The following is a 25172-nucleotide window of genomic DNA, read 5'->3' on the forward strand; positions in this document are numbered from 1 at the left end:
TGCCAACCGTGTAGTTAATGAAGCTTTAAGAATCATTTAGATAAACACCTAAGATGCTGTAATGATAATCATTTATTTTATATTATTTGTTTATTTGTTGTGTTATAATTTTTCCGTTTGTTTATTAATTATTGCTTGATTCACATTTATTATTAGTTATGTGTCAATTAATTATTATTTACTATTTACCTGTTTGTTTATTGTCTAACTATACCTATGCATTTATTTATGTATTTTATTTGTTATTTACATTGTTACAGTTTTTACTTATTCATTTATTTATTTATCGTTATGTTTTTTTTTGCATTCGACGTAGATATGGACCAAAAGGTCTCCTATCAGCATGCTCCGATTTTGTAATCCTTTGTAATCCTTTGAATAGAATATACTTCCTACAGAAGCAGTGCAATGTAGTTCAGTTCGAAGCTTGAAGAATCATTTAGATAAACAACTAAGCAAGATGCTGTAATGACTCATTTATTTTATATTATTTGATTATTTGTTTTGTTATCATTTGCCTGTTTGTTTATTATTATTTGCTTGATTCTCATTTATTATTAATTATATGTCAATTTATTATTATTTGAAAGTAACCTTTTCGTTTTTTATTTAACTATACCTATGTATTTATTTGTGTATTTTATTTATCATTTATATTATTATAGTTTTATTTATTTATTTTATTTATTTATTTATTTATTTATTTATTTATCTATTTATCTATTTGTTTATATTATGATTTTTTCGCATCCGACCTATATATGGACCAAAAGGTCTCTCCTGTCGGCATGCTCCGCCTTTGTAATCTTTTGGTAAATACCAGATAAAATATGCCTATTGAAATATATACACACACACACACACACACACACACACACACACACACACACACACACACACACACACACACAAAGGATTACAAAGGATTACAAAGGCAAAGCATGCCGACAGGAGACCTTTTGATCCATATCTAGGTCGGATGCAAAAAAAAAAAAAAAAAAAAAAAAAAAAAAAAAAAAATATTAATAAAAAATTAAAACTATAACAATGTAAATAACAATTAAAATACATAAATAAATGCATTGGTATAGTTGAATAACAAACAAACAGGTAAATAGTAAATGATAATAAATTGACATATAACTAATAATAAATGAAAATCAGACAGACAAATTATAACAAAACAAAAACAAATAATATAACATAAATTATAATAATTACAGCATCTTACTTAGGTATTTATCTAAATGATTCTTAAAGCTTCGAACTGAACTACATTGCACTACCTGTGCAGGAAGTTTATTCCATTCATTAACTACACGGTTGGCAAAGTTGTTTCTACCTACTTCCAAATTGAATCTATTTCCGGACAGTTTGAGACCATTGTTTCTTGTCTGATTCTCATTCAATGTGAAAATTTGGTCACTTTTGATGTTGTCAATTCCCTTTAAAATCTTAAAGACCTGTATCAAGTCACCTCTGAGTCTACGCTTTTTTAGGGAAAACAGATTCATGTGCTTAAGTCGATTTTCGTATGATTTATTTTTGATATTTGGAATCAGTTTTGTGGCTCGCCGTTGTACTTTTTCCAGTCTGTCAATGTCTTTAATGAGATTCGGTGACCATACGGAAACAGCATATTCCAAATGTGGACGAACTAACGATTTATATAGCTTGTTAATGAGTGATGGACTTTTGAAATCAAAAGATCGCGCAATCAATCCCAGAATCTTATTTGCTTTCTCAGAGGCTGAAATACACTGCTTGGATGATTTGAGGTCGTTACTGATAATTACGCCGAGATCTTTTTCACTATCCACTTTTGTTAACGAATTTCCAAATAACTTGTAATCGTACTTGCTGTTATTTTTACCTATGTGCATTACCTTGCATTTACTTGTGTTAAATTTCATTAGCCACTTTTCAGACCATTGCTGTAATTTATCTAAATCTTCTTGAATATCTAATTGGTTTGAGTGATCATTTGCCACTCCGCACAGTTTTGTATCATCAGGAAATTTGGAAACAGTAGATTTTAGTCCATGGTCTATATCATTTATATATACTATGAATAGAAGTGGCCCAAGAACGGAACCCTGAGGAACTCCACTTGCAACACTTTTCCATCCAGAAGTTTTTCCATTTAAAACAACTCTCTGTTTTCGACCTTTCAACCAATTACTAGTCCAACCTAATAGGCTACCACTTATTCCATGCAAAGCTAATTTAGTAAGTAGTCTTTCGTGTGGGACGGTATCAAAAGCTTTTGCAAAGTCTAGATATATTAAATCTATATTGTTTCTTTTGTCATAATTCGAGACAACTGTGTTGTAGAATTCGAGTAAGTTAGTCACGCAAGAACGTTTCCGTCTGAAACCATGTTGGCTATCATTTATCAAACGGTTACTTTCTAAATGATATTCGATAGCATCTCTGATGATAGTTTCCATTATTTTTTCTCTGATGATATTTCCATTATAGGCTAATATATAGTTATTATTTGGTTTCTTTTTGTCACCTTTTTTGAATATGGGAGTAACGTTAGCTAGCTTCCATTCTCTTGGGACATCTCCGGATATGATGGATTTCTTGAAAATAATTTCTAATGGAACAACAATCTCATTTTTCATTTCCTTTAAGATTCTTGGATGCCAACCGTCAGGCCCTGGTGTTTTATTAACTTTGAGTTTGTCTATACACCTTTTAATTGTTTCTTTTGTTATATTTACCGTACCGAGTAAGTTTACCCCAGACTTTTCACAGGTTTCAGTTTGGAATTCACTTTGAGGTGTTTCGTTTACGAATACCGAACTAAAATAATTGTTTAAGAGATTACACATTCCTTCATTTGAATATTCAAGTTTTAATATTCACACACACACACACACACACACACACACACACACACACACACACACACACACACACACACACACACACACACACACACACACACACACACACACACACACACACACACACACATATATATATATATATATATATATATATGTAAAGACAGACAAATATGGAGGTGAGGTGGCAAAATGAAACGTTAAGGCTAGAGTATGGAGCTTTATTCAGAACCAGACGTTTCGACCTCTTGGGCCTTCCTCAGTTGACTGAATACAGAATAAGAATCAAAGTCCGTCAACAGCTTACATAGTGATCTGATGAGGTCACGCAGGGTCGTCAGATCACCATGTAAGCTGTTGACGGACTTTGATTCTTATTCTATATTCAGTCCACTGAGGAAGGCCCAAGAGGTCGAAACGTCTGGTTCTGAATAAAGCTCCATACTCTAGCCTTAACGCTTCATTTTGCCACCTCACCTCCATATATATAAATATATAAAATATATATATATATATATATATATATATATATATATATATATATATATATATATATATATATATATATACATATATATATATATATATATATATATATATATATATGAAAAAAATATATATATTTCAAATATTAGGGGGGTTGTGTCGAGAATATTGCCCTAATCATCAACCTAATATTTTCAGGCTCTGTACCTCTACAGTTGTTCATACCGTTGATGGCCATACAACGTGGCGTATCTCCCGAGGGAGTTGGGTTTTTATATGCATGCATGCCTGCTATCGGGGTGCTTTCTGGTGCCTTCTTAAGCACCCTGGCTGACCACCTGAAAGCTCACCACGCCTTTTTCACAAGCAGTCTGGTGATCTTGACCTTGGGGCTCAGTGGGATGTATTGGACACCGCACATCTTGACCACCGAGGTTACGTCCGGGTTGCAGGTTCAGCGTGCATACACCCTCCCGAATGAAAGTCACTTTCCCGTGGATTCCACTGACTTCCCTCTTCTGAACACCATACCTCACAATGATTCCACTAAAAGCATACAAGCCACAGTGGAGATATCAGAAGACCCTCCGTTAGACTCAGGGATGTTGAAGCCCACCTGGCATAATGGGACACAGCAAGACTCATTCCATACCCGGAACGCAACTAGCAGCCAAGGTGTCTGGGAAGATCTAGTAGCTTCAGAATTACCTCTACTAAAGCAATTACGCCTTCCACTTTTCTGGGTAATCTTCCTCTTCCTGGTTTTGTTCTACGTGGGCCTCTCCTCCTCCATTATATTTGGTGATACAGCCTGCTACATGATTTTAGGTATGTAGAGAAACGCATAATTTCCTAAGTAAAAGATGAAAAATATTTCTAACTTGGGCAAATTCTTTAGATCAAAGATAGAAATTCCCATGACTGACCCTAAGTATAGTTATTAGACCACTGACAGTACATGCCAATATAAGTGGGTACATTCATGTCATACCAGGACGTCTTGTTTTATTATTTTACACATACAAGCAGTTGAGGAATACGTGGTCGGCGGGACAGCAGCTTATAGGGTCAGAGAAGCTTGGCACTGGACAATTAGTGTTCAGGCTCTCTGTGTATGAAAATAAAAAATATCACTCAAATCAGAAATATATAGGCTAAACTTTATATGCTTATGAGTATGGAGAGGGATAAAAATAAGAAATGTGTGAGCTGGCTGCACAGTTATTATCTATTTATTTTATTTCACAAAGGCAAGGCGGAACGTAGTCGATTTGGACAACAACGGCTCTGGGGGACGGTCGGATGGGGTCTTTCAGCCTTAGTAACAGGGGCCTTAGTCGACCTTTACTCCGCTCATTTGCAGACCAGAGACTATTTCCCTGCCTTTGTCCTTATGATCGTTTTCATGAGCCTTGCCATCGTGGTGACCGCATGCATGCGTCTGCCCGAAAGGAAAGAAGAGACTCTTAAGGCAGGAGAAGTTCGAGGAGTAATTTCCAGCCCAGGCACTATTCTTTTCCTGGTAAGAACTGAAGTAACGTTTTCTCTTATGCATGGTTTCAGAATGTACCTTCTTTAAAATGCCTAGCTTTTCAGAAGCAAAGGTTATACTTCTTAAACTTTCTGCTCATGCCTTAAACAGAATTCTTTGATGAACGAGTTGCCTAAAACTTTGTTCTTTTACGGTCGTCTTGTGAGCTTCAGCATTTATCCAGAAATATTTGAGGCGTTCAAAAATGAATGGCGATAACTTTTAAGGCTTGCTGTCCCACCGTTCATTCACCATCCTTAAGGTTATCTTATATCACCTCATCGGTGCGATACCGTCCACAAAGATTAGAATGCTTCAGAAATATTTGCACTTTCCCTTTTTACATGCATATTTCTTCTCTCATATATATTGTTTTTTCTTCTTCTTTTTATAATTTTTGCTTAGAATTCCAATATGGATAATTCCAACATCATTTCATTCACTCTCAACCTTTATACATTTGCTCAGTGCCCGCATTTCTCTCCTATTACCAACTATGACTGTTACCTAGCCCAACAGCCAAAGTGTATGGGATAAAGGTGACGAATTGAGTCGCAGGTTCTCTGTGCCTTTGCTCAAGCTATCTTCCATTTACGTGCATTTACCTCTGCATAGCCTTAAAACTAAAAGGGCACAAAAACATGAAGGCATTTCTCTTTTCATTTTTAAAAGCCTGTATTTCCACACTAACTTATAGTTTAACCGCACTTATTCATTGTTATACTTTAACTTAGATTTGCTAATTTTGCTGAAAACATGAGAACATTCAGTCTATTATGATAATGGACTGAGGATAGTTGGTTTCAACTTTTAAGCTTCAATCCTGTGCTCCATGATTCTTGGTCACTGATTGCATTGGAGTATTAGCATAAGATAATATGTAATTTATATCTAATAATTCTATAAATATGAAAAATAGCACACAGTTACTCTTGAAAAGAAAATGTCAGATGTCCTTTTGTTTTGGGATTTGTTCATAAACCGAATTAAAGATAATAAATAGCTAAATAGATAAATAAATAGATAAATAAATAAATAAATAAATAAATAAACAAACAAATAAATAAAGAAATAAATGAATAGATAAACATACCTCTTCAGTGCAGTGCATCCAAATACAAGTTTAAGATTTCTTTGTTGTTTTTCCAGGTCACTTGCGTCGTCTTAGGAATGACATTAGGATTCCTTTGGGCTTTTCATCTTATTCTCGTTGAAGAGGTGGCACTGGCTTGGGATCCTAACTTTCCAGGACTCAAATTTCTTCAGGGTCTGATGGTGGCCATTCAATGTTTCCTGGGAGAGGTTCCTTTCTGGTTCTTGGCAGGTTTGTAGTGTTATCTGAGTGGTTTTTATTTTTAGCAAGTTTATTTAAGTGTTTTATCATTGGTTGACACCAAATCCTGGCAGCGGAACTACATAGATATCGGGAGGGATCTTTTCTAAGCTGAATAAGATAATCTGGCGGCATATAGAGAAATATAGACTATTAATCACAGACGTCTATAGATTAAATAAAATAGGTTATAATCTTTTAACTCCAGGGGTGGGGAGGGCCCTCCTTGGTCGAATTAAATCTCGTGGTGGCTACCAGATGATATATAGCAGATATCTTTGTTTTGTTCGGGGTGATGAAGGATGAAAATATGGACACTGAATATATGTGTTGGATTGGAAACAGTAAATGCTAAAGTACAAACCACGAGCTTAGGATAGAGTATATTTCGTCATCTAAGGTGCAGACATTTGAAAAGATCTAAATATATCCCTACTTCTTAAAAACAAATAAATAAATAAATAGATAAAAATGACCCTCTAGACTGTAGATTATTTATCTCAACAAAAGTGTAGAGCGACTTTGTTACAGTTGATACTGCTGAGAATAACGTATGGCGTAATATGATCAGATAAACGAACCTGTGGTCTTGGAATAATGAAGATGTCCTAGTGCAGTGTCCTTTAAATTATTTTACACGGCACGACCTTACTTTTATAAACATGATCACCAATACTTATGTTAACAGGCTATGCTGGTGTTTCACTTGGAGTCATTATTTTTCTCTCTTACATAATCATAAATCATAAATTTGTAGAGGGGACGAGTAGGACTGTCTAACATATCAAATGGGAGCCTGTTTTTCACTCCATAGACGACGTAATGAGACGTCTTACCTGTGGAAATATTAATTGGACTATTAATGCAAGCCCTGACATGCGGAAGCCAATCCTCTCAAGATTCATGGAGGTTACTAGCAACGTGCCTGAGAATGTCCAAAATTTTCCTATTCGTCCGCTCTACTAGACCATTAGATGAAGGATGTTAAGCAGTGACAAAGATTTGATTGATGCCGTAACGTTCACAAATGTTCGTTAAAACCTCATTCCTGATTTCAGTCCCATTGTCACTAAGGAACACTGAAGGAGTACTGTATGGACAAGAGACATGAGAAACTAAAGCATGGGCAACTACTGGAGCAGACTTCCTACATAAGGGAACCAATATTACAAAGCGACTAAAGTGGTCCACACACATGGACATACACAGAACCTTGAGTACTTCGAAGCAATTGTAAAAGTTCTATAGCCATAGTCTGAAAAGGGCGAGAAGGAGTAAAGTACTCGAGGATAGGAGCAGTGTGCGTAGAACCTTTGTTCTGGACATAAGAGCTACACTGGGCTACATGAATGGTAACGTCCAGTTGTATTCTAGGCCAATAATACTTCTTGCGAGCCATAGCCAGAGTTTTGTCACGACCTGGGTGACCAGCCTGAGGAGCATCATGAGCAAGAAACAGAACAACAGGGACTAGAGACTAAGGGATCACTAACTGTGCCACATCCTGCTCAAACACTTCCGCATTATGAATGAGAGCATTGTCCTGTAGAGAAAATTGGTAAATCTGGTAAGGTGGAATCATCATCAGATTCCAAAGCATAAATAACAGCAGACCAAACTGAGTCCTCACGCTGAGCTTTGGCTAGATCCTACAGGGAGTTGTCAATCACTGTAACTGCAGCTATATGTATATTACGTGAAAGGGCATCAGTGACATTGTTTGCACATCTTAGAATATGCTTAAGGGTCGGGCTAAATTCTTTAGGCTAGGTGGCCTGAAGTATTTTTGCCTTGAAAAGTTGTGTGACAGCCGTGTGGTCCTTGTAGACTGTAACAGGATATCCAAAAATAATATCTCGATAATACTTTAAGGGGACCCCCCGCCCCCAGATTTAAGAAAAATTCGATTTTTTTTATTGCATAAATACATAGTAGGGATCTTGCTCTAGATGCTGGTAAAGTGTTTTTTATCGTACCGCCATTTTTAAAGGGTTTAAAGGGCATACCCTCCCTCCCCCCGGCAGCCACATGCTGCGCACGACCATTGTTTACATACGTTTTGACCATATTTTACCCTATTTTTTTGCGTTTGATACACTCATAAAGTTTTCTCTTACGTCCGGCATGCACGTGAGTATGTGGTGTGAGGAAGTTCAGCCTGCACGACTGGCAGTGGCCTGAGCCTTACAAAGTAAAGGACATGTACACGTTAGCTTGCCGCATTCTCTAATTTGCCGTGTGAAATTCGCATCTATTTTTCAGTGAAGAGATATTTGAAGATATTAGCCATGCCTAAGCTATCCAAACAAAAGGCACACTTGCGGAAGATAAGAATGTCTACATTAGCAACTCAAGGGGAGAAAGAAAGAACCCCAGCATCAACTTTGTTATCACCACCTCCGCCACCACCACTAGTACTCCCTCCAGCAGCTCTCTCCCTTCCATCTACATCCACATCCTCAGCACCTGATCCTCTGTCCTCTACACCTATATCAGACAAGTTGTCTCTACGCAAACAACTGTTTGCTAACAAGTGGCTACAAGGATGCCTCCTTGTTGCAACACCTTGGGTTTAGAGTCTCAAACCTCACAGTGATGTCCCTGATGCAGCAAGAGCCTGTTCCAACACCAGAAGGGAAACCCAAGAAAAGAAAGAGAGCTGAATCCCAGCAATCAGACTACCTTGCTGGGTCATTCTAGACCAAGAACTCAAACTTTGCGACAAAGAATGAGGTGGCGGCTTATGAGACCCTCACTTTGAGTGAATAATATCCTACACTGTAGGAGGGTACAAAGTGCCTGAGTTACTTGAAAGATGCAAAATCATCATGAAAATACAATGAAACCTGTTTTCAATGGGTCTTAGGAGGTCCAATGTAAAATTTAGTCAAACTAAGGGAAAAAAAAACTTTAACACTCATTTCTGAAAAATGTAATTTTTTGATACTCAAAGTCTATCTCCTCCCTCAATTTGCAACCGATTTTTGCATACGAGGTCTCTATTAATAGCTAGATAAATGACAAAAAATAAAATAGAGAGTTTTTTTTGCATATGTTAAATAATTTTTTTTAATAACGTGTCAAAGTAAAAATTTTGCTTTTTTTCGATCATTTTTTTTATATTTTTTTTCCTCGGCGTTAAACAAAGATATTAAAAAAAGCTTTCTATTTTGTTTTTGTATATATGTAGAAGATTCTTTTGCTGTAAGATAGAGAAATATCCCAACATAAGGACCTTAGACCTTATGTTGGGATATTTCCTGATTCCCTTTACTCCAGAGTCTAGGCCTCTGGCAGCCTTTAGCACACCCACAGGTCACTAACACTTCAAATGACTCGCCATGGGTCTTGTATCAGTCCCATCAGTGCTTACACAACTCATGCACACAGTACTTGTAGGTCTCCTAAATCATCTATGTACCTCGATGACGTGATCATCGCTTCCAAATCTGTTAGCGAACATCTCCACACTGTACATACTGTCTTCCTCACTACTAGAAAATGCAGTTCTCAAACTGAAGCTTAAGAAGTGTTCCTTCCTTCAGAAAGAAATACGCTTCCTAGGGCATGTCTTTAACTCACAAGGAATTTTAACCTCGTAGGACAAGGTCAAGGCAGTCATAGATTTTTCACGCCCAACTTCTGTAGAACACATACGTTCATTCCTTGGTCTGTCAGGTTTTTACAGACGTTACATTCAAAGTTACACAAGTATAGCAGCACCCTTTATTTGGACACCTGACCAAGAGACACAGAAGCATTAGCAGTTATATACGCACTCAAACATTTCAAAGACATCCTTGGTTACGAGATACACATATATAGATCATCAACCAATCATACACCTCTTCAAAGAAAAGAATCTTTTAGGAAAACTTACCCGCTGGTTCCTTATCATACAAGAGTTCATGCCCACCTTTCATTTTTTTCAAGGAAAAGCAAATCTAGTTGTAGGCGCTCTTAGTCGCCATATTGTGACCATCACTCAGAGTCCCATTTCATTAACTCTTACACAAGCGCGCGTTGCCGCAACACAGAGATCAGACCCTCTTTGGAAACGTGTCATATACTTCCCCGAATCTGCAGACACAACTGACACAGGTACCTTTCTTTCCGATATCGATAATTACACGTTAGTGGATGACATTTTGTATTACAAAACAACACTAACATATAAACATGAACCCAACAAGTCAGTGTTTCAACTTGTAGTACCTACGGATCTCATTACAGAAGTTTTAAAGCTTATACACGATTCACCTATTGCTGCACACCCTGGCAAGGAAAAATGCGTTACACAAGCCAGATTGCACTATATCTGGTTAACAACGAGGAAGGATATACACGCGTACATTGATGCTTGTCACCCTTTCGCGATTCACAAAGGTCATACAAATGGTCATGTTCCAATTCTAACTTACCTTTCACCTTCTAAACTATTCGACACAGTAGCTGTTGATCTTCTTAAATTACCACTTACACATACCGGAAATCAATATTTCCTTGTCTGTGCCGACAATTTTTCACGATTCTGTATTCTCTCACCCAGACAAAATAGCAAAACACGTAGTAAAGACACTCATTGACAAATTCATATGCCCCCTCGCTACACCCAAGACTCTGATTTCTGACAATGGGACTGAATTCAACAACGAGATTCTTTCGCATATTTGTAATTACTTTCAAAACAAGAACTGCAACACTACTGCTTATTACCCTAGTTTAAATGGCTTAATTGGACGCCAGAATAGAAAGATTCTCAATGTTCTACGACATCTTGATTTTGATCTTCACCCTTCTTAGGATAAACATGCCCCCATGATTCAAGCTTGTATAAATACTGCAGTTCCATTGATAAGTCAATATCGGAATCTTCTCATTTTGTCCTCTTTGGCTCGGACAGAAGGCTCACATATGATCTTCTTTCAGAATTACTTCCCATTTACAACTTCAATGATTACGCCAATGTCAAAGTAGCAAATTTCAATAATCTTTTCAAAAGAATACATAATACTCTTCATCGAAGGACGAAATGGTCAGTTTGCATAAAAAATCAGCCAAACCTTGTACCTTTCAAATTGGAGACATTGTTTGCACACTTAAACACCCCCCTACCTCGAAGCTCTCCCCTAAATTCTCTGGACTCTATCGTATCATTGGACATGAGTTAATGAACAAAGTCAAAGCACCCAGTTTGCACGATCTTACGGAGACTGTCTTGCACAAAAATCATATCAAAAGAGTTCCCCGTGACCTCGATATCGAGACCGTTCCTTCACAGGCCCACATTACCCCTGTAATAGAGGACCATCACAAATCCTATCAACCAAAACCTCCAGTTCCCCTTCCCCATTATAATCTTCGAAATAGAGTAGCAACTTCATAAATGTGTATACCTACCAAGGTGAACGGAAATCATCTCTACTTCCGCATGCTCATACAATTAAGTTTATTTCCTTTTATTTATGAATGTTTCCCGATACCACCATTATTACACCATTTTGTGTATGTATCTTCATGCCAAGGTTCTGCAGAAGTTTTTTTTTTCTTTTGTTTTTTTTTCTTTCATGAATACCACTAAGGACAGTGATGATAGCTGGCCGAGCTCTGCTATCATCTCCTTTGATGTTCAGTGTGTCTGTTATCATCTCCTTCGATGTTCAGCGTGTACACGCTCGCACGCACGCATATAGAGTGAACATGGATCTTCAAACAACTCGAGCTATCCCCTATTGTTCCGGATTTTCCTAAAAAATAGGGGATAGATGTATCCGGACCTGAACAATGACCAGAACCGCCGACTTTTCCAGCCCACGTCAAAACCGAACAATGACGCACCGCATCTCGGATCAGACATCCGAACATCTGCTTGAAACAGCTGCACCTCACGCCTTCAGAGTATAATAGGCGCGGTGCCTGTGATTGTCGCTCAATCTGACGCGACCAACTCTTCTAGTATTTTTCCTAAATGTGAATATGACAATAGCCTACTTGTACATTTGTAAATAGATTTAATCTGCCAACCCCCGAAGTTACTTCGGAGGTTGCCTTATATTTGTAGATCAGAGAGCAGTCTCTTCAAGATTAAGTGACTTGAAGGCTGGATAGGACGCCGGAAATCTTTTACACAATCAAGGCGGGTGTATTAACCTTTCCACATCCGGGCATCATGTTAAAGCTGACACACGAAGGAATAATAGGCGATTATTTCATGAAGACAGATGACGACAATAAAACCAAAAGTCCAAATTGGAGATGGAAAACTGGGGACCGCATGGACGTACCCCAAAATATTACATGGCGCACACGTAAAATACACTGTTCCTGAGCATCATCTTACAAATAATTTCATAAGGCGCTGTAACAAATTCCTGGCTATATGTATATATATATATATATATATATATATATATATATATATATATATATATATATATATACGTAATATACTGGCCAGCCAAAGTTCACTAAAATTCGTATCGCTAGAGAATCATCCAAATGTTAAAAAAAAGCGTATAGTAAACAAATTCAACTTTTCCACCGCCAGCATATGTTGTAGCGTGGCAAAATAAAAATATATCAACAATGTAGTTAAATATATTACATCACAGTTTGATATAGCACTACAATGGACAAAAACGTGCGTACACTTCGGAGGCAGTTTCAACTGGGACGCCAAGCCTTGTTTTGGCGCAAAAGACAAAGGAGATCCCTTGGTTCTTCCTATAGATTGTACAAAAATTGTAAATAAATAATACAATCAATAGAAAATTAATGTCCAACAAAACCTATAACGATTAATTATATAATGGGGGAATATACAACTCTTAACTGAATAATACCTAAGCATAATACATAACAATAATTGTATGGTGCTACAACATATCACACCATTACATGTGTGTGTGTGTGTGTGTGTGTGTGTGTGTGTGTGTGTGTGTGTCACCATGGTCTTGAATCACATGTTAGACTCGTGATAAACTGCCCGATCTATGGGTAATATTGTGACCTTACACACACCACCCCCAGCTCCTTGCCCACAAGAGCTGGGTGCCGGATTTCAGTGTTGTGCGTTTTATCTCTGGGTTGGGACCGAACTCAGATCATTGGGTCAGTGGTCAAGCGCAGTGCTACTAAACGAGTAGTAAATGTGTGTATGTGTGTGTGTGTGTGTGTGTGTGTGTGTGTGTGTGTGTGTGTGTGTGTGTGTGTGTGTGTGTGTGTGTGTGTGTGTGTGTGTGTGTGTGTGTGTGTGTGTGTGTGTTTGTATGTGTGTGTGTGTTCAGCGTGCGTTTGGTTGCATTAAGCCTAACTCCCCTTTCAGGCCGCATCATCGAATACTTGGGAACATCGCGTGTCCTGATACTGGTCATGACGGTCAACGGTGTTCGCTTCATCTCTTACTACTTTATCAGCAACCCGTGGATTTTCCTTCCCATAGAAATCCTCAATGGTATCAGTTACGGTCTCTTCTATGCGACTGTCACAGCTCACGCCAGCGAAATCGCTCCGCCAGGTGCTCAAGCAACTCTTCAGGGTATTATCAGGGCTACACAGTTTACAGGCAAGTGTTGCGGCGACCTCTCTGTTCCTATACATTTTCACTGTTTAAACACTAGTACTATCTGTCAGGAACTCTCGTGGAGTAGAGATTATCGTCTCTGCCTGAGTGTAATCCCCGGGAAGTGTTACTCGTAAGTGTTGCATTCAAGTAATGACACCTACTCAGTTCAATCGAACTGAGTACACTACTTTCAAACTCCACTCGCAACCACAGAAGTGATAACATCCACCCAGGGGATAGACCGGTGATCCTGAAGTAGATCATCAAGACTGAATGCTTTCACTAACTCTCAGATCACTGAATAAGGAGACGAATTTACCGTGACTTACGCTATTTCAATGAATTGTAAGAATGAGTGGTTGGAGACAAACGCGTATGCACACACACACACACACACACACACACACACACACACACACACACACACACACACACACACACACACACACACACACACACACACACACACACACACACACACACACACACACACACACACACACACACACACACACACACACACAATAAATCTGAACAGAATTATTTGGGTCTAGCCAGAATAAGATGTGGAAACTTGTCAACTTTGGGGTCAAAGAGTTAATGAATAGTTTTCAAAGTATAAGGCCTACACTCACACATATTAACTTTCATGTATAATAAATATCTGATGGTTTACAGGAAAATCTTTGGCTGGCATAGGTGGAGGAGCACTTTGGTCGCGAGTAGGAGGTCAATGCACGTTCCTCATAGTGGGATTGGTCAATGTTCTGTACTGCGTGTTCTATGCCCTTTGTCAATTCTTGATCCGACACTGCTGTCGCCAGAAGGCTGAAAAAGGTAAGCTGTCCAGTTAGTCATTTAAAGTTCTTAGATCTGCATGACGGTTTTTGCATGCGTTAGTCACTCACATACCTTTATCACCTTTATGATTCCCCATTTTAGGTTCGATTAGAATAGAAACATTAGTTATTGCAAAGAAAATACTAACGCTATAAATAATATACATCAATAGCTCTTCCAAATATGAATTATGCTGTTTTCGTACGTATTATCTTAATTCCAGTGTGCTTGTGTTTTCCAGGGCTGGGGAATTCAGGCTACATGCGTCCTGGCGAAAACAAAGCACCACGTTTGCAGTAACCCGTCTCTTGCATGAAGTTGCCTTTTCTTAGCCAGAAACAAGTGTATAAAGTACTACACAGTTTGGAGAAAAGATTTTAAACCGAAAGTCTCATTCATCTGAAGAGAATCGCCTGGTGTTAACAGTCAGAGATACATAAAGATCATCGCTATCATTCAGAGGTCAAATAGCACCAATGACGAAGGCCTATTGGTGTATATATTGTGTACTGAAGAGGAAATACTTATTGGTATATACTGTACATTCCATTTGGCCCACACGATGTATAAGAGTATATGGAACATTGTGTTCAGAGCCTCTTAGTCAAGTGCCAGCAATCACGGTTCAGTAGCATTGGACATTATCATGTTTTAGGGTATGGTTGTGATTGATCAGTTAAACAGTATTACTGTAGTAATAATACGCTATTAACACGAGGCAACCATGTGGGGTGGACATCGGAGAGAACTATCTCCCTGATGTGTATTCAGCCTAAGAACACAATTTTCACCCGGTGATACAACTCCAAAAGCAACATAGTTTATCTCAGCACACAACACAAACAAAAGTAGAATGTTTCTTACTGCGGATATTTATATCAGGACTAAGGATCATTGATAGCCGGCACGGGTCAATGACTTTCAGAGATATTAGAGAGAACTTTTGACTGATTAGTTCATCAAAATATATTTCACTGAAAAATGATCTATTTCACCTATTGTTTTCCGCCAGAACATTTATATATATTCGTTATTTCGGCTATTCAAAAAGTAAACATACTCATATTCTTTATATCTATCAAAGTTTTTCTTGTTTAAACTTTAATGCGGAGAACTGAATATATAATTTTCATTTTTTTTATATAATTTCCTCACTCTTAAAAAAACTAACTGACCAATTATCTTTAAAGAATTAGATTTGACTATTTGTCTTACCTTCCTTTGCTACGATGTCGATTCTCAAGCCTTCGAAGTTAGACAGAATAGAATTATGGAGTACATGATCTTAGCAATAAACTTGATTACTCACTTTCATGTGCGTTGGTCAACCCTACCTTATATGCCAAATACTAAATCAACCTTAAATTAAAGACTAATGTAAAGTCCACAAGTGGCAACAAATAAGCGTGCTGGCCTCGCATTAGTTTAATTGCGGGTTCGAATGCCGCACTCCTCTCCGATTCCCAGCAGTGACTATTATCAATTCCAACAGCCCTCAAATTGCATAGGGCAAAAGTGACGACTTATAGTGGAGGTACCTCACGCCTTGTTTGACACACAAAACAGTTAATTATTATATCCATGAACATGTATATAAATCCTTATATCTTGTTTTATTTTAAAATATAATTATATTGAATAGATATACTTTTTATTATCGTGGCTAGGGAGGGGGACAGGAATATTGCCACCTTGTCTCCCTGCGCGTTGCAAAAGGCGACTAACAGATGGAAGAGCTCAGAATCTAGGAATATCTCTTTCCGAAATTTTCTTTCCCAAAAGTCTCTTATTTTCTCTCTCTCTCTCTCTCTTTTGTTTATTAATTTATTTATACTGTGAAGTATCAAGGCAAAGCAAAGGTGACCTGAAGTATTTGCACATATAGAATGTATGATTTTGAAGGAAAACTATGCAAGTGTAGTATTATTTTAAATGTATATCATGCACTATATAAACATTTTCATAAGATACTACCCAAGTGTATATATTAATAAATTCGTACAAAATCGAGTAACTTATGTGAGTACCTTTAAAACAACCTGTAGTTCTGGAAATTCAGACGCACATACAATAGCAACTAGAATGTCAAGAGAGAAAAATGGCATAAAAAAAGTGAAATGGAGAAAGAACCAATCCTCAATCTTTTCGAATCTGCTGAATCCTTATTTATTTATTTATCTATTTATTTATTTATCTATTTATTTATTTATTTATTTATTTATTAATTAATTAATTTATTCATTTATCTATTTATTCATTTGTTTATTTGTTTATTTATCTATTTACTTATCTATTTTAGAAGGACTCTGAACATTGACACTAACGTGCCGAGGCGGTTCAAATAGTCCAGTGGTTCTTAACCTGGCCTTGGGCCATGGCAAGAATTTAGGGGGACCATGACCTGCTATATAATGTAAGGTATAACAAAAATCTTTCAAATATAAGATAGTTATGATTGTCAACTTTGTAATGAAGAAAAGGATTTCTCTTTAACATTTTGTTACTATATTTTTACATTTCTTTTTGGAGGGGTGGGATCTGGGAGAAAAATAAAGGAGAGCCATACAAGTGTTGAAAGTGCACGAAGGAAGGAATAGAGTGAAAAAGGTTGATAACCACTGATATAAACTTATAGACGTGTCGTTTCTGTTTCTTACCCGATAAAGAGACCTCGACAACCTGTCAAAATAAACACATGTACCAGATGTTTGATATTTGAAAAAGAGGAATGGAGTTGCCCCTAACAACAGAAAATGACCCTTTTATTAGGTGTGAGAGGATTTTTAAACGTCTACTGTACCACATAATGATCTGTCACTTTCTGCGTCAGGATTGCCGCTAAGAAGTATGTTTCTAACGGAAGGTGGCAAGAAAACATATAGAGGCTCCCACTTCTGGGGATTTTGTCCCCAAATTGGGACTTTTTTCATGCAGCTAGTGGGAGTCTGGTGATTTTGGATTTTCTGGAGATATTCTCGGGGAATTTTGGTCGCTTTTGGTGACAATTTAGGGATTTACAGCCGTTATTACTATCTTAATACCTAAAACTATTTCTTGGCGTTTATTAAATAGCAGTGCGCAAGCGAATATTGGATACCAGAGTCGACAACACTGAAAAAGAACGAGTATGGATAATCAATGTTTTTTCATATAGTGTTGACTGAGGAAATGTCAGAGTGCTACTGCTCAGGATTTTCAGTTATTCATTGTGTTTTGTTAAGTCTTTGTTAGTTATATAGCTTGATGGAAATCACTTTAGTTTATCTCAGCTTCTAAGAAATCTCCCCGTATGGGGTATTGGCTGCATGTTATTGTGACAGAGTAGCATACAGTTGATACTTTAAGGTTTATATGGGCGCCCCTACGGACCAGAGTCAAACATAATTTTGTCTGTGATAGAGGAAATCTCTGTTCATAGAGAAATGAGGACACTTTTATACTACGACTGTCCCTCCGTTATGCTGTCCCCCAACCCCTTGTTACTGTCCTGTACCATTTCTCTGAATATTCATTTTCTTTTTTCGCCTACCCTGTGGTGGGGGAAGAGAATGCTACCACCAGGTCTTTCCACTTGAATTATAAGAGGCGACATTCCTAAAATAAAAAAAAAAGTAAAGGCATAAGCGGGTCTAGGAGTTTTCCAACCAGTACCCTAAAGTTTGGGTGGTTTAATGTGCGTGGATGTGGTACAGATGGGAGTAAAAGAGAAGAGATAGGAAGTATGTTTGCGAGAAGAAAGATGGATGTGCTGGCTTTGAGTGAAACTAAAATGAAAGGGAAGGGCGAGTGTGAGTTTGGGAGTGTAGCTGGGAGGTACTCAGGGGTGAAGAGGGGACGAGGGAGAGAAGGGGTGGCTATACTAGTAAGTGAGGAGATAAGTAAGGGTGTAGTGGAGTGGAAGGAGGTTTCATCAAAGTTGATGTGGATGAAGGTGAAGCTGGGAAGGGTGATGTGGGTTTTTGTAAGTGCGTATGGGCCTGGTAGTGAGAAGAGCGTAGAGGAAAGTGAGGCTTTTTGGGTATATGTAAATGAGTGCATAGAAGGATTAGGGAGAAATGTCAATGTAGTTGTTTTGGGAGACCTTAATGCTAGGATAGGAAACGAACCAATAGACGGAGTGATTTGGGAAGAATAGAGTTCTAGGTAAAAATCGTAGTGGAGAGTTGATGGTGGAGATGTGTCTTGAAAGAGAGTTGATGATAGCAAATACAGTCTTTAGGAAGAAAGTCAAGCATAAGTACACATGGGAGAGGGTGGTGGAAGGAAGGGTAGCAGATAGAGCGTCAATGGACTATATAGTGATGACCAGGAGTATGGTAGGAAGAGTTAAGGATGTACATGTTCTAAAGGGAGAGAGGGGGGGAATATCAGATCATTTTCTGATGGAAGGTAAATTGAAAGTGGAGAATAGGTGGAGAAAGAGGAAAAGGGCAGAAGGTAGGGAGGTACTTAGAGTGAATTGTTTAAATGAGAAAGAAAAGAAGAATGAGTATAAGAAGCTGAGAGAGGAGTGGGAGGGAGTGAAGGATAGAATAGATAGCAAATACAGTGTTTAGGAAGAATGTCAAGCATAAGTACACATGGGAGAGGGTGGTGGAAGGAAGGGTAGCAGATAAAGCGTTAATGGACTATATAGTGGTGACCAGGAGTATGGTAGGAAGAGTTAAGGATGTACATGTTCTAAGGGGAGGGAGTGGGGGAATATCAGATCATTTCCTGGTGGAAGGTAAATTGAAAGTGAGAATAGGTGGAGAAGGAGGAAAGGAGCAGAAGGTAGGGAGGTACTTAGAGTGAACTATTTAAATGAGAAAGAAAAGGAGAATGAGTATAAGAAGAAGCTGAGAGAGGAGTGGGAGGGAGTGAAGGGTAGAATAGATAGCAAATACAGTGTTTAGAAAGAAAGTTAAGCATAAGTACACATGGGAGAGGGTGGTGGAAGGAAGGATAGCAGATAGAGCGTTAATGGACTATATAGTGGTGACCAGGAGTATGGTAGGAAGAGTTAAGGGTGTACATGTTCTAAGGGGAGAGAGTGAGGGAATATCAGATCATTTTCTGGTGGAAGGGAAATTGAAAGTGGAGAATAGGTGGAGAAAGAGGAAAAGGGCAGAAGGTAGGGAGGTACTTAGAGTGAAATGCTTAAATGAGAAAGAAAAGGAGAATTAGTATAAGAAGAAGCTGAGAGAGGAGTGGGAGGGAGTGAAGGGTAGAGTAGAACTAGGAGTGGAGGAGGAATGGGGATGGTTCAAGGAAGGAGTCATAAGGTGTGCAAAGATAGTGTGTGGAACAAGGAGGGCGGGAGGAAATAGAAGGAAGGGTAGTGAGTGGTGGGATGAGGAAACAAAGAAGGGTGTAGAAGAGAAGAAGCAGGCATTCATAGATTGGCTACAAATTAAGACGAGGGAATCGTATGAGAGGTACAAAGTAAAGAGAAGGGAAGTTAAGCATAAGATAAAGGAAGCAAAGAGGAGAGCAGATGTGAAATGGGGTAAGAGTATGACAAAAAAAATTGAAAGTAACAAAAAAAGATGTTTTAGAAAGAAACTAAAAGAGGAAGAGGAGGCGAATCAATTAAAAAAAAAGTATAAGGTACAGATGGAGAAATGATAATGGAAGAGAAGGCAGTGAGAGGAAGGTGGGCAGAGTATTTTAGGGAGTTGCTAAATGTGAAGAAGGATAGAGAGGGAAGGTAGTTGCAGTGGGAAGCGCTAAGAAAATGAGAGTGATGAGTGAGGAAAATGGAGGAGAATTAGGGAAAGATGAAGTGAAAGCAGCTGTTAAGATGATGAGAGTAGGTAAGGCACCTGGGTTGGATAGATGCCATGCAGAATGTCTGAAGAAAGGAGGTACAGTTATGGTGGACTGGCTGGTGAGGTTATTTAATGTTTGTTTAAGAGAGGGTAGAGTGCCGGAGGACTGGAGGAGTGCCTGTATAGTTCCGCTTTACAAGGTAAAGGGGGACAAGTGTGAGTGTAGTACTTTCAGAGGGATCAGCTTATTGAGTGTAGTTGGAAAGACTTATGGAAGGGTCTTGATTGAGAGGATTAGGAGAGGAACAGAGGGAGTAATTGGTGAGGAACAGTGTGGTTTTAGGACAGGTAGGGGTTGTGTAGATCAGATTTTTGTGGTAAGACAGATATGTGAGAATACTATAGGAAAAAGTAAGGATGTTTTTTGGGCTTTTATGGATCTGGAAAAAACTTACGACAGAGTAGACAGGTAGGCACTGTGGGAGGTACTGCAGATATATGGTATAGGAGGAAAGCTGTTAAGAGCAGTCAAGAGTTTTTACGAGAGTAGTAGAGCTTGTTTTAGGATTAGAAATGGAGAGAATAAATGGTTTGAGGTAAAGGTGGGACTTCGTCAGGGATGTATTATGTCGCCGTGGTTGTTCAATCTTTACATGGATGGGGTGGTGCGAGAGGTGAATGCAAGGGTAGTGGGTCAGGGGTTGGAGATGGTTAAAGAAAATGGAGAAAAGTGGGAAATAAGCCAGTTGTTGTTTGCTGACGACACTGCGCTTGTAGCAAGATCAGAGGAGGGATTGAGGAAGTTAGTGACAGAGTTTGAGAAGGTGTGTGAAAGAAGGAAGCTGAAGATAAATGTGGGCAAAAGTAAGGTGATGAGATGTACAAGGGGAGAGAGTGACAGCAGGCTGGAAGTGAGCATTAAGGGTGAGAGACTGGAGGAAGTGGATAGTTTAAGATACTTGAGTGCGAATGTGGCAGGAAAGGGAGGAGTGGGGGTGGAGGTACAATGTAGATTGAGAGAAGCGAATAAATGCCTTGGTGGATTAAAAAGTGTAATGAGAAATAGACATCTGGGAATGGATGCTAAGAGGAGGTTATATGAAGGAGTGATTGTGCCAACAGCACTGTATGGGGCAGAAACATGGAACATAAGAGAGGAAGAGAGAAGGAGTTTGAATGTGTTTGAGATGAAATGTCTAAGAAGTATAATAGGGGTTACTAGGTTAGATAGAGTGAGAAATGAGGAGGTGAGGAGGAGAACAGTAGTGGAAAGGGAGCTGGGAGATAGGGTTGATGAAAGAGTATGAGGATGGTTTGGACACATGGAAAGAGTAAGTGAAGAAAGATTAATAAAAGAGATGTGGAAGGCAGATGTGGAAGGAGTGAAAATGAGGGGGCGTCCTAGGAGATGGATGAATGGGGTGAAAGGGGCATTACAAAAGAGAGGAATGTCTGTTGAGGAAGGACGTAAGAGGACAGAAGATAGGGGTGAATGGAAAAGGGTTGTGTATGGATGATGCTGTGATGCATGAGGGGGAGTGGGTGGGGGTGGGGGTGAGGAATTATGTATGAGAAAAAATTAACGCAGCCCGAAGGGCTTTCTCCCAGTCTTCTTCTTTTCTGCATGAGGCGATGGAGAGGGGGGTCGCCGAATTTATGAAGCGGCCTTGCTGTGGATGCGCTGTGTCTTGCGACACTGCTTCCGACCCAGGGTAGTGGACAGGATGCAGGGTTGACCCGTCATCCGGGAGGTGCCAAGATAAGAGGGAGGGAGGAGGATGGAGGGGAGTGGAATATGTAGGGGAATGGAATGGGTAGGAGTGGTTTCTATGGTTTTTTTTTGGCCACCCTCTGTATAAGGGGGAAAAGCGTTTTGTATATGAATGTTAAGAAATCTCATATGCTTATTTCATTTTAGTATTTTATTAAGAACATGGTGGAAATTTATCAGAAGGAAAATTCACACATTGTGTTACTAGTTAATTTTTTGTTTCAAGGGTGTCGTTGTTACACATTATGTGCTCACTACTGCAGTCGCGCTTGATAATAGTTAGGAATTTTGTGAAAAAATCTAAGATATTATCTATTTTACTCACTGAATTAATGATAACTTTATGATTATAGCCACGTGATAGTTTATTATCTTATTTTTATAAATATAATTCTATGTAACTACAATATGCCTGTAGATTGATTATTTGTCAGTAAATGCGCGTGAGCATGTGTGTATGTTTATGGTGTGTGATACATATTTGTGTAAACTTGTGTGTGGTTCTCTATTTCTTGATATTCATTTCCTAATCATGACAGGCAGATTCATTTAACTAGGGGAAACCCTTTTTGTTTGGACTTTATTTTTTCTTTGAATACACTTTCCTACTTTTCTCTTTCGTATACCTGCCCCTGTATGATTCACGCTGTTAGAATCCAATCCATGCTTTGGTTGATTTTTTCTCTTGTCATTTTGTATCTCTGGAAAATTTTAGTTTGTAAAATCAGTCATTATTTTTGCAACAGTGCTGGTACCGTAGATATCGTTTTTGTTTTTTAGGTTGAATAATTTTTCTATTAAGCTATACAAGTAAGCCTACTGCGGACCATTATTTAGGGCGACGGTTAAGGATATTTAAAGTATCACTGTTGATTACAATTAAAGTATCACTGCCGATTAAGTAGAGCGGCCTTGCTGTGGATGCGCTGTGTCTTGTTACATTGCTTATGACTCAGGGTAGTGGGTGAGATGCAGAGATTACTCGTCATTCAGGAGGAGCAAAGAAAAGAGGGAGGGAGGGGTGGTGAATGGGAGCAGAGTATGTGGGGATGAAATGGGTGGGAGTGAATTTATGCCTTTGACTTCTGGCTACCTCCCTTGTAAGAGGGTGGAAAGCTGTTGGTATATGTATGTACTATTGATCCTACGGTCACACTGCTGGTTGGGCCAAGGAGGTATGTTCTTTGACGGATGCCAAACTCAGATTTCGTTGGTACCATGAGTGATCATCTTTACCCTGGTGGCGGCAGGGTGGGTAGGGTTTGATATTTTTTAAGGTGATTTGTAATAAAAGATTAAGTAGACATACAAGCTGATGCGTAGACATATTCTAATTAGTGAAAACGATATTTTTTATCAAATACTGTACAAGGCAACTGTTTCAAAGCAAATGAAGACTGTGTAGGGAGGAGAGATGTTTAGGAAACTTTAGCGGAAGTCTGTATCAAGTTATGCTGTTTAATTTTCACCGTTGCACGATTTAAGAAGGTAATTTTTACCCCTAGGAAAAACAAAAAGTAAGGAAAGACTGCTAAATATAGGATATATTTTACACAGTATGTACAAGCTTTGCGAGGCTGGAACATTGACGAGATAAACACCATATGAGGACGGAGCCTTTATTTGTACGACGTTTCGCTTATTACAGCTTTTTCAAGTACAAGTTCAGACACAAATGCTTGAGACGTTACGACGTCAGGTATGATGTCACCACCAATGCATGTGTGACACATAGAAACAAGGAAAACCATCTTATGGACTGGAAGAATGCAGAGCTACTGATACGGGAACCAGACAAAATCCGCAGGAAGTGTTTAGAAGCAGCAATCATTCAAGGAACGAACACTATTGAACAAAACAGGGGCATGTTTAACATCTCGCCTCACATCATTCCCCTAATACCCATGGCCAGCAAAATATTAAAAATCTAAACCACCCTTTGTGGACATTTCGCCCCGGACGTTTGGGCCAGCAATCTCATCCTCTCCCAGTGTCCAATCCCTCCCTTCTCCTCCTCCTCCTCCTCCTCTTCCTTCCCCCCCCTTTTCTCTCCCCGTTCCCTCCTTTCCCCTTATTTAATCTCAAGCATTTGTGTCTCAACTTGTACTTGAAAAAGCTGTAATAAGCGAAACGTCGTACAAATAAAGGCTCCGTCCTCATATGGTGCTTATCTCGTCAATCTTGTCGGCAACTGCCACTTTTAAGGAGGCTGGAACATGCTTGCAGATAATGACCGCTACTTGTCGAATGATGTCCCGCAGGCCCACTTTACTCACCTATTGTAAATTTCATTCTACTTAGCAAGGTTTTTGGTAGCTGCTACTGGTACGCTGATTAGCTACTAGGTATTTCAGCGGCTTTGATCCATCGTTTTTCGCTCATATTTCCGAAATAATCATTCACATCAGCATGGTATATTAGCACAGCCTAATTCACACCCTGCCCTAAATTTTGACGTTATAGTGCATTCACAAGTGTATTTAATTACGGTGTTTACTCGTGATATTAAGTGTGTCGTAGCCGACACCCGTGAAGTAAATCAAACAAGTAAAGTTGGGATACACGAGGTAGTTTGTGATGACGTCACGACTTCACCTGTTTGATTTACTTCACGGGTGTCGGCTACGACACACTTGATATCAAGAGTAAACGCCGTAATTAAATACACTTGTGAATGCACTATAACATCAAAATTAGGGCAGGTTGTGAATTAGGGTGTGCTAATATATCATAGTGATTTGAATGGTTATTTCGGAAATATGAGCGAAAAACGATGGGTCAAAGCCGCTGAAATACTTAGTAGGTAACTTATTGGCAGGCGAGACAATTTAGCCAGTCCATTGGCCAAGATCCAGACGTGGCCTACATGACCCAAGAAAAGGTAAATCATGCTATGAGCACTGAAAGGAACTGGATCGAAGAAGTAGTCCACAAGGTGACCCAACGCTGGGTAAAGAAAAGCATTGGGTAGAGGACGAATGTGGACAATACATCCTCTACAGGTGACAGCGGCATCAGATGAAACTACGTACTCTGGGGTAG

At 38.9% G+C, this 25172-nt stretch overlaps 1 protein-coding gene across 3 annotated transcripts in view; it reads left to right on the top strand.

Moving 5' to 3' along the window:
* LOC143041523 (major facilitator superfamily domain-containing protein 6-like) overlaps positions 1-16619 on the top strand; it is a 58497-nt gene extending 41878 nt beyond the window's left edge. For 2 of the 3 annotated variants that reach the window (XM_076213494.1, XM_076213495.1), the window contains exons 3-8: positions 3540-4169; positions 4592-4863; positions 6022-6196; positions 13530-13769; positions 14448-14606; positions 14851-16619. In XM_076213494.1, coding sequence (XP_076069609.1) covers positions 3540-4169; positions 4592-4863; positions 6022-6196; positions 13530-13769; positions 14448-14606; positions 14851-14909 — 1535 coding nt within the window. In that variant the 3' untranslated portion in view covers positions 14910-16619. The remainder of the gene's footprint in view (positions 1-3539; positions 4170-4591; positions 4864-6021; positions 6197-13529; positions 13770-14447; positions 14607-14850) is intronic. The other variant, XM_076213497.1, reaches the window with a different exon arrangement.
* Positions 16620-25172: the final 8553 nt, after the last annotated feature.

This window comes from Oratosquilla oratoria, chromosome 31 (genome assembly GCF_046742065.1).
Source record: "Oratosquilla oratoria isolate Oo_2021 chromosome 31, ASM4674206v1, whole genome shotgun sequence".
NCBI classification, from domain to species: Eukaryota; Metazoa; Arthropoda; class Malacostraca; order Stomatopoda; family Squillidae; genus Oratosquilla; species Oratosquilla oratoria.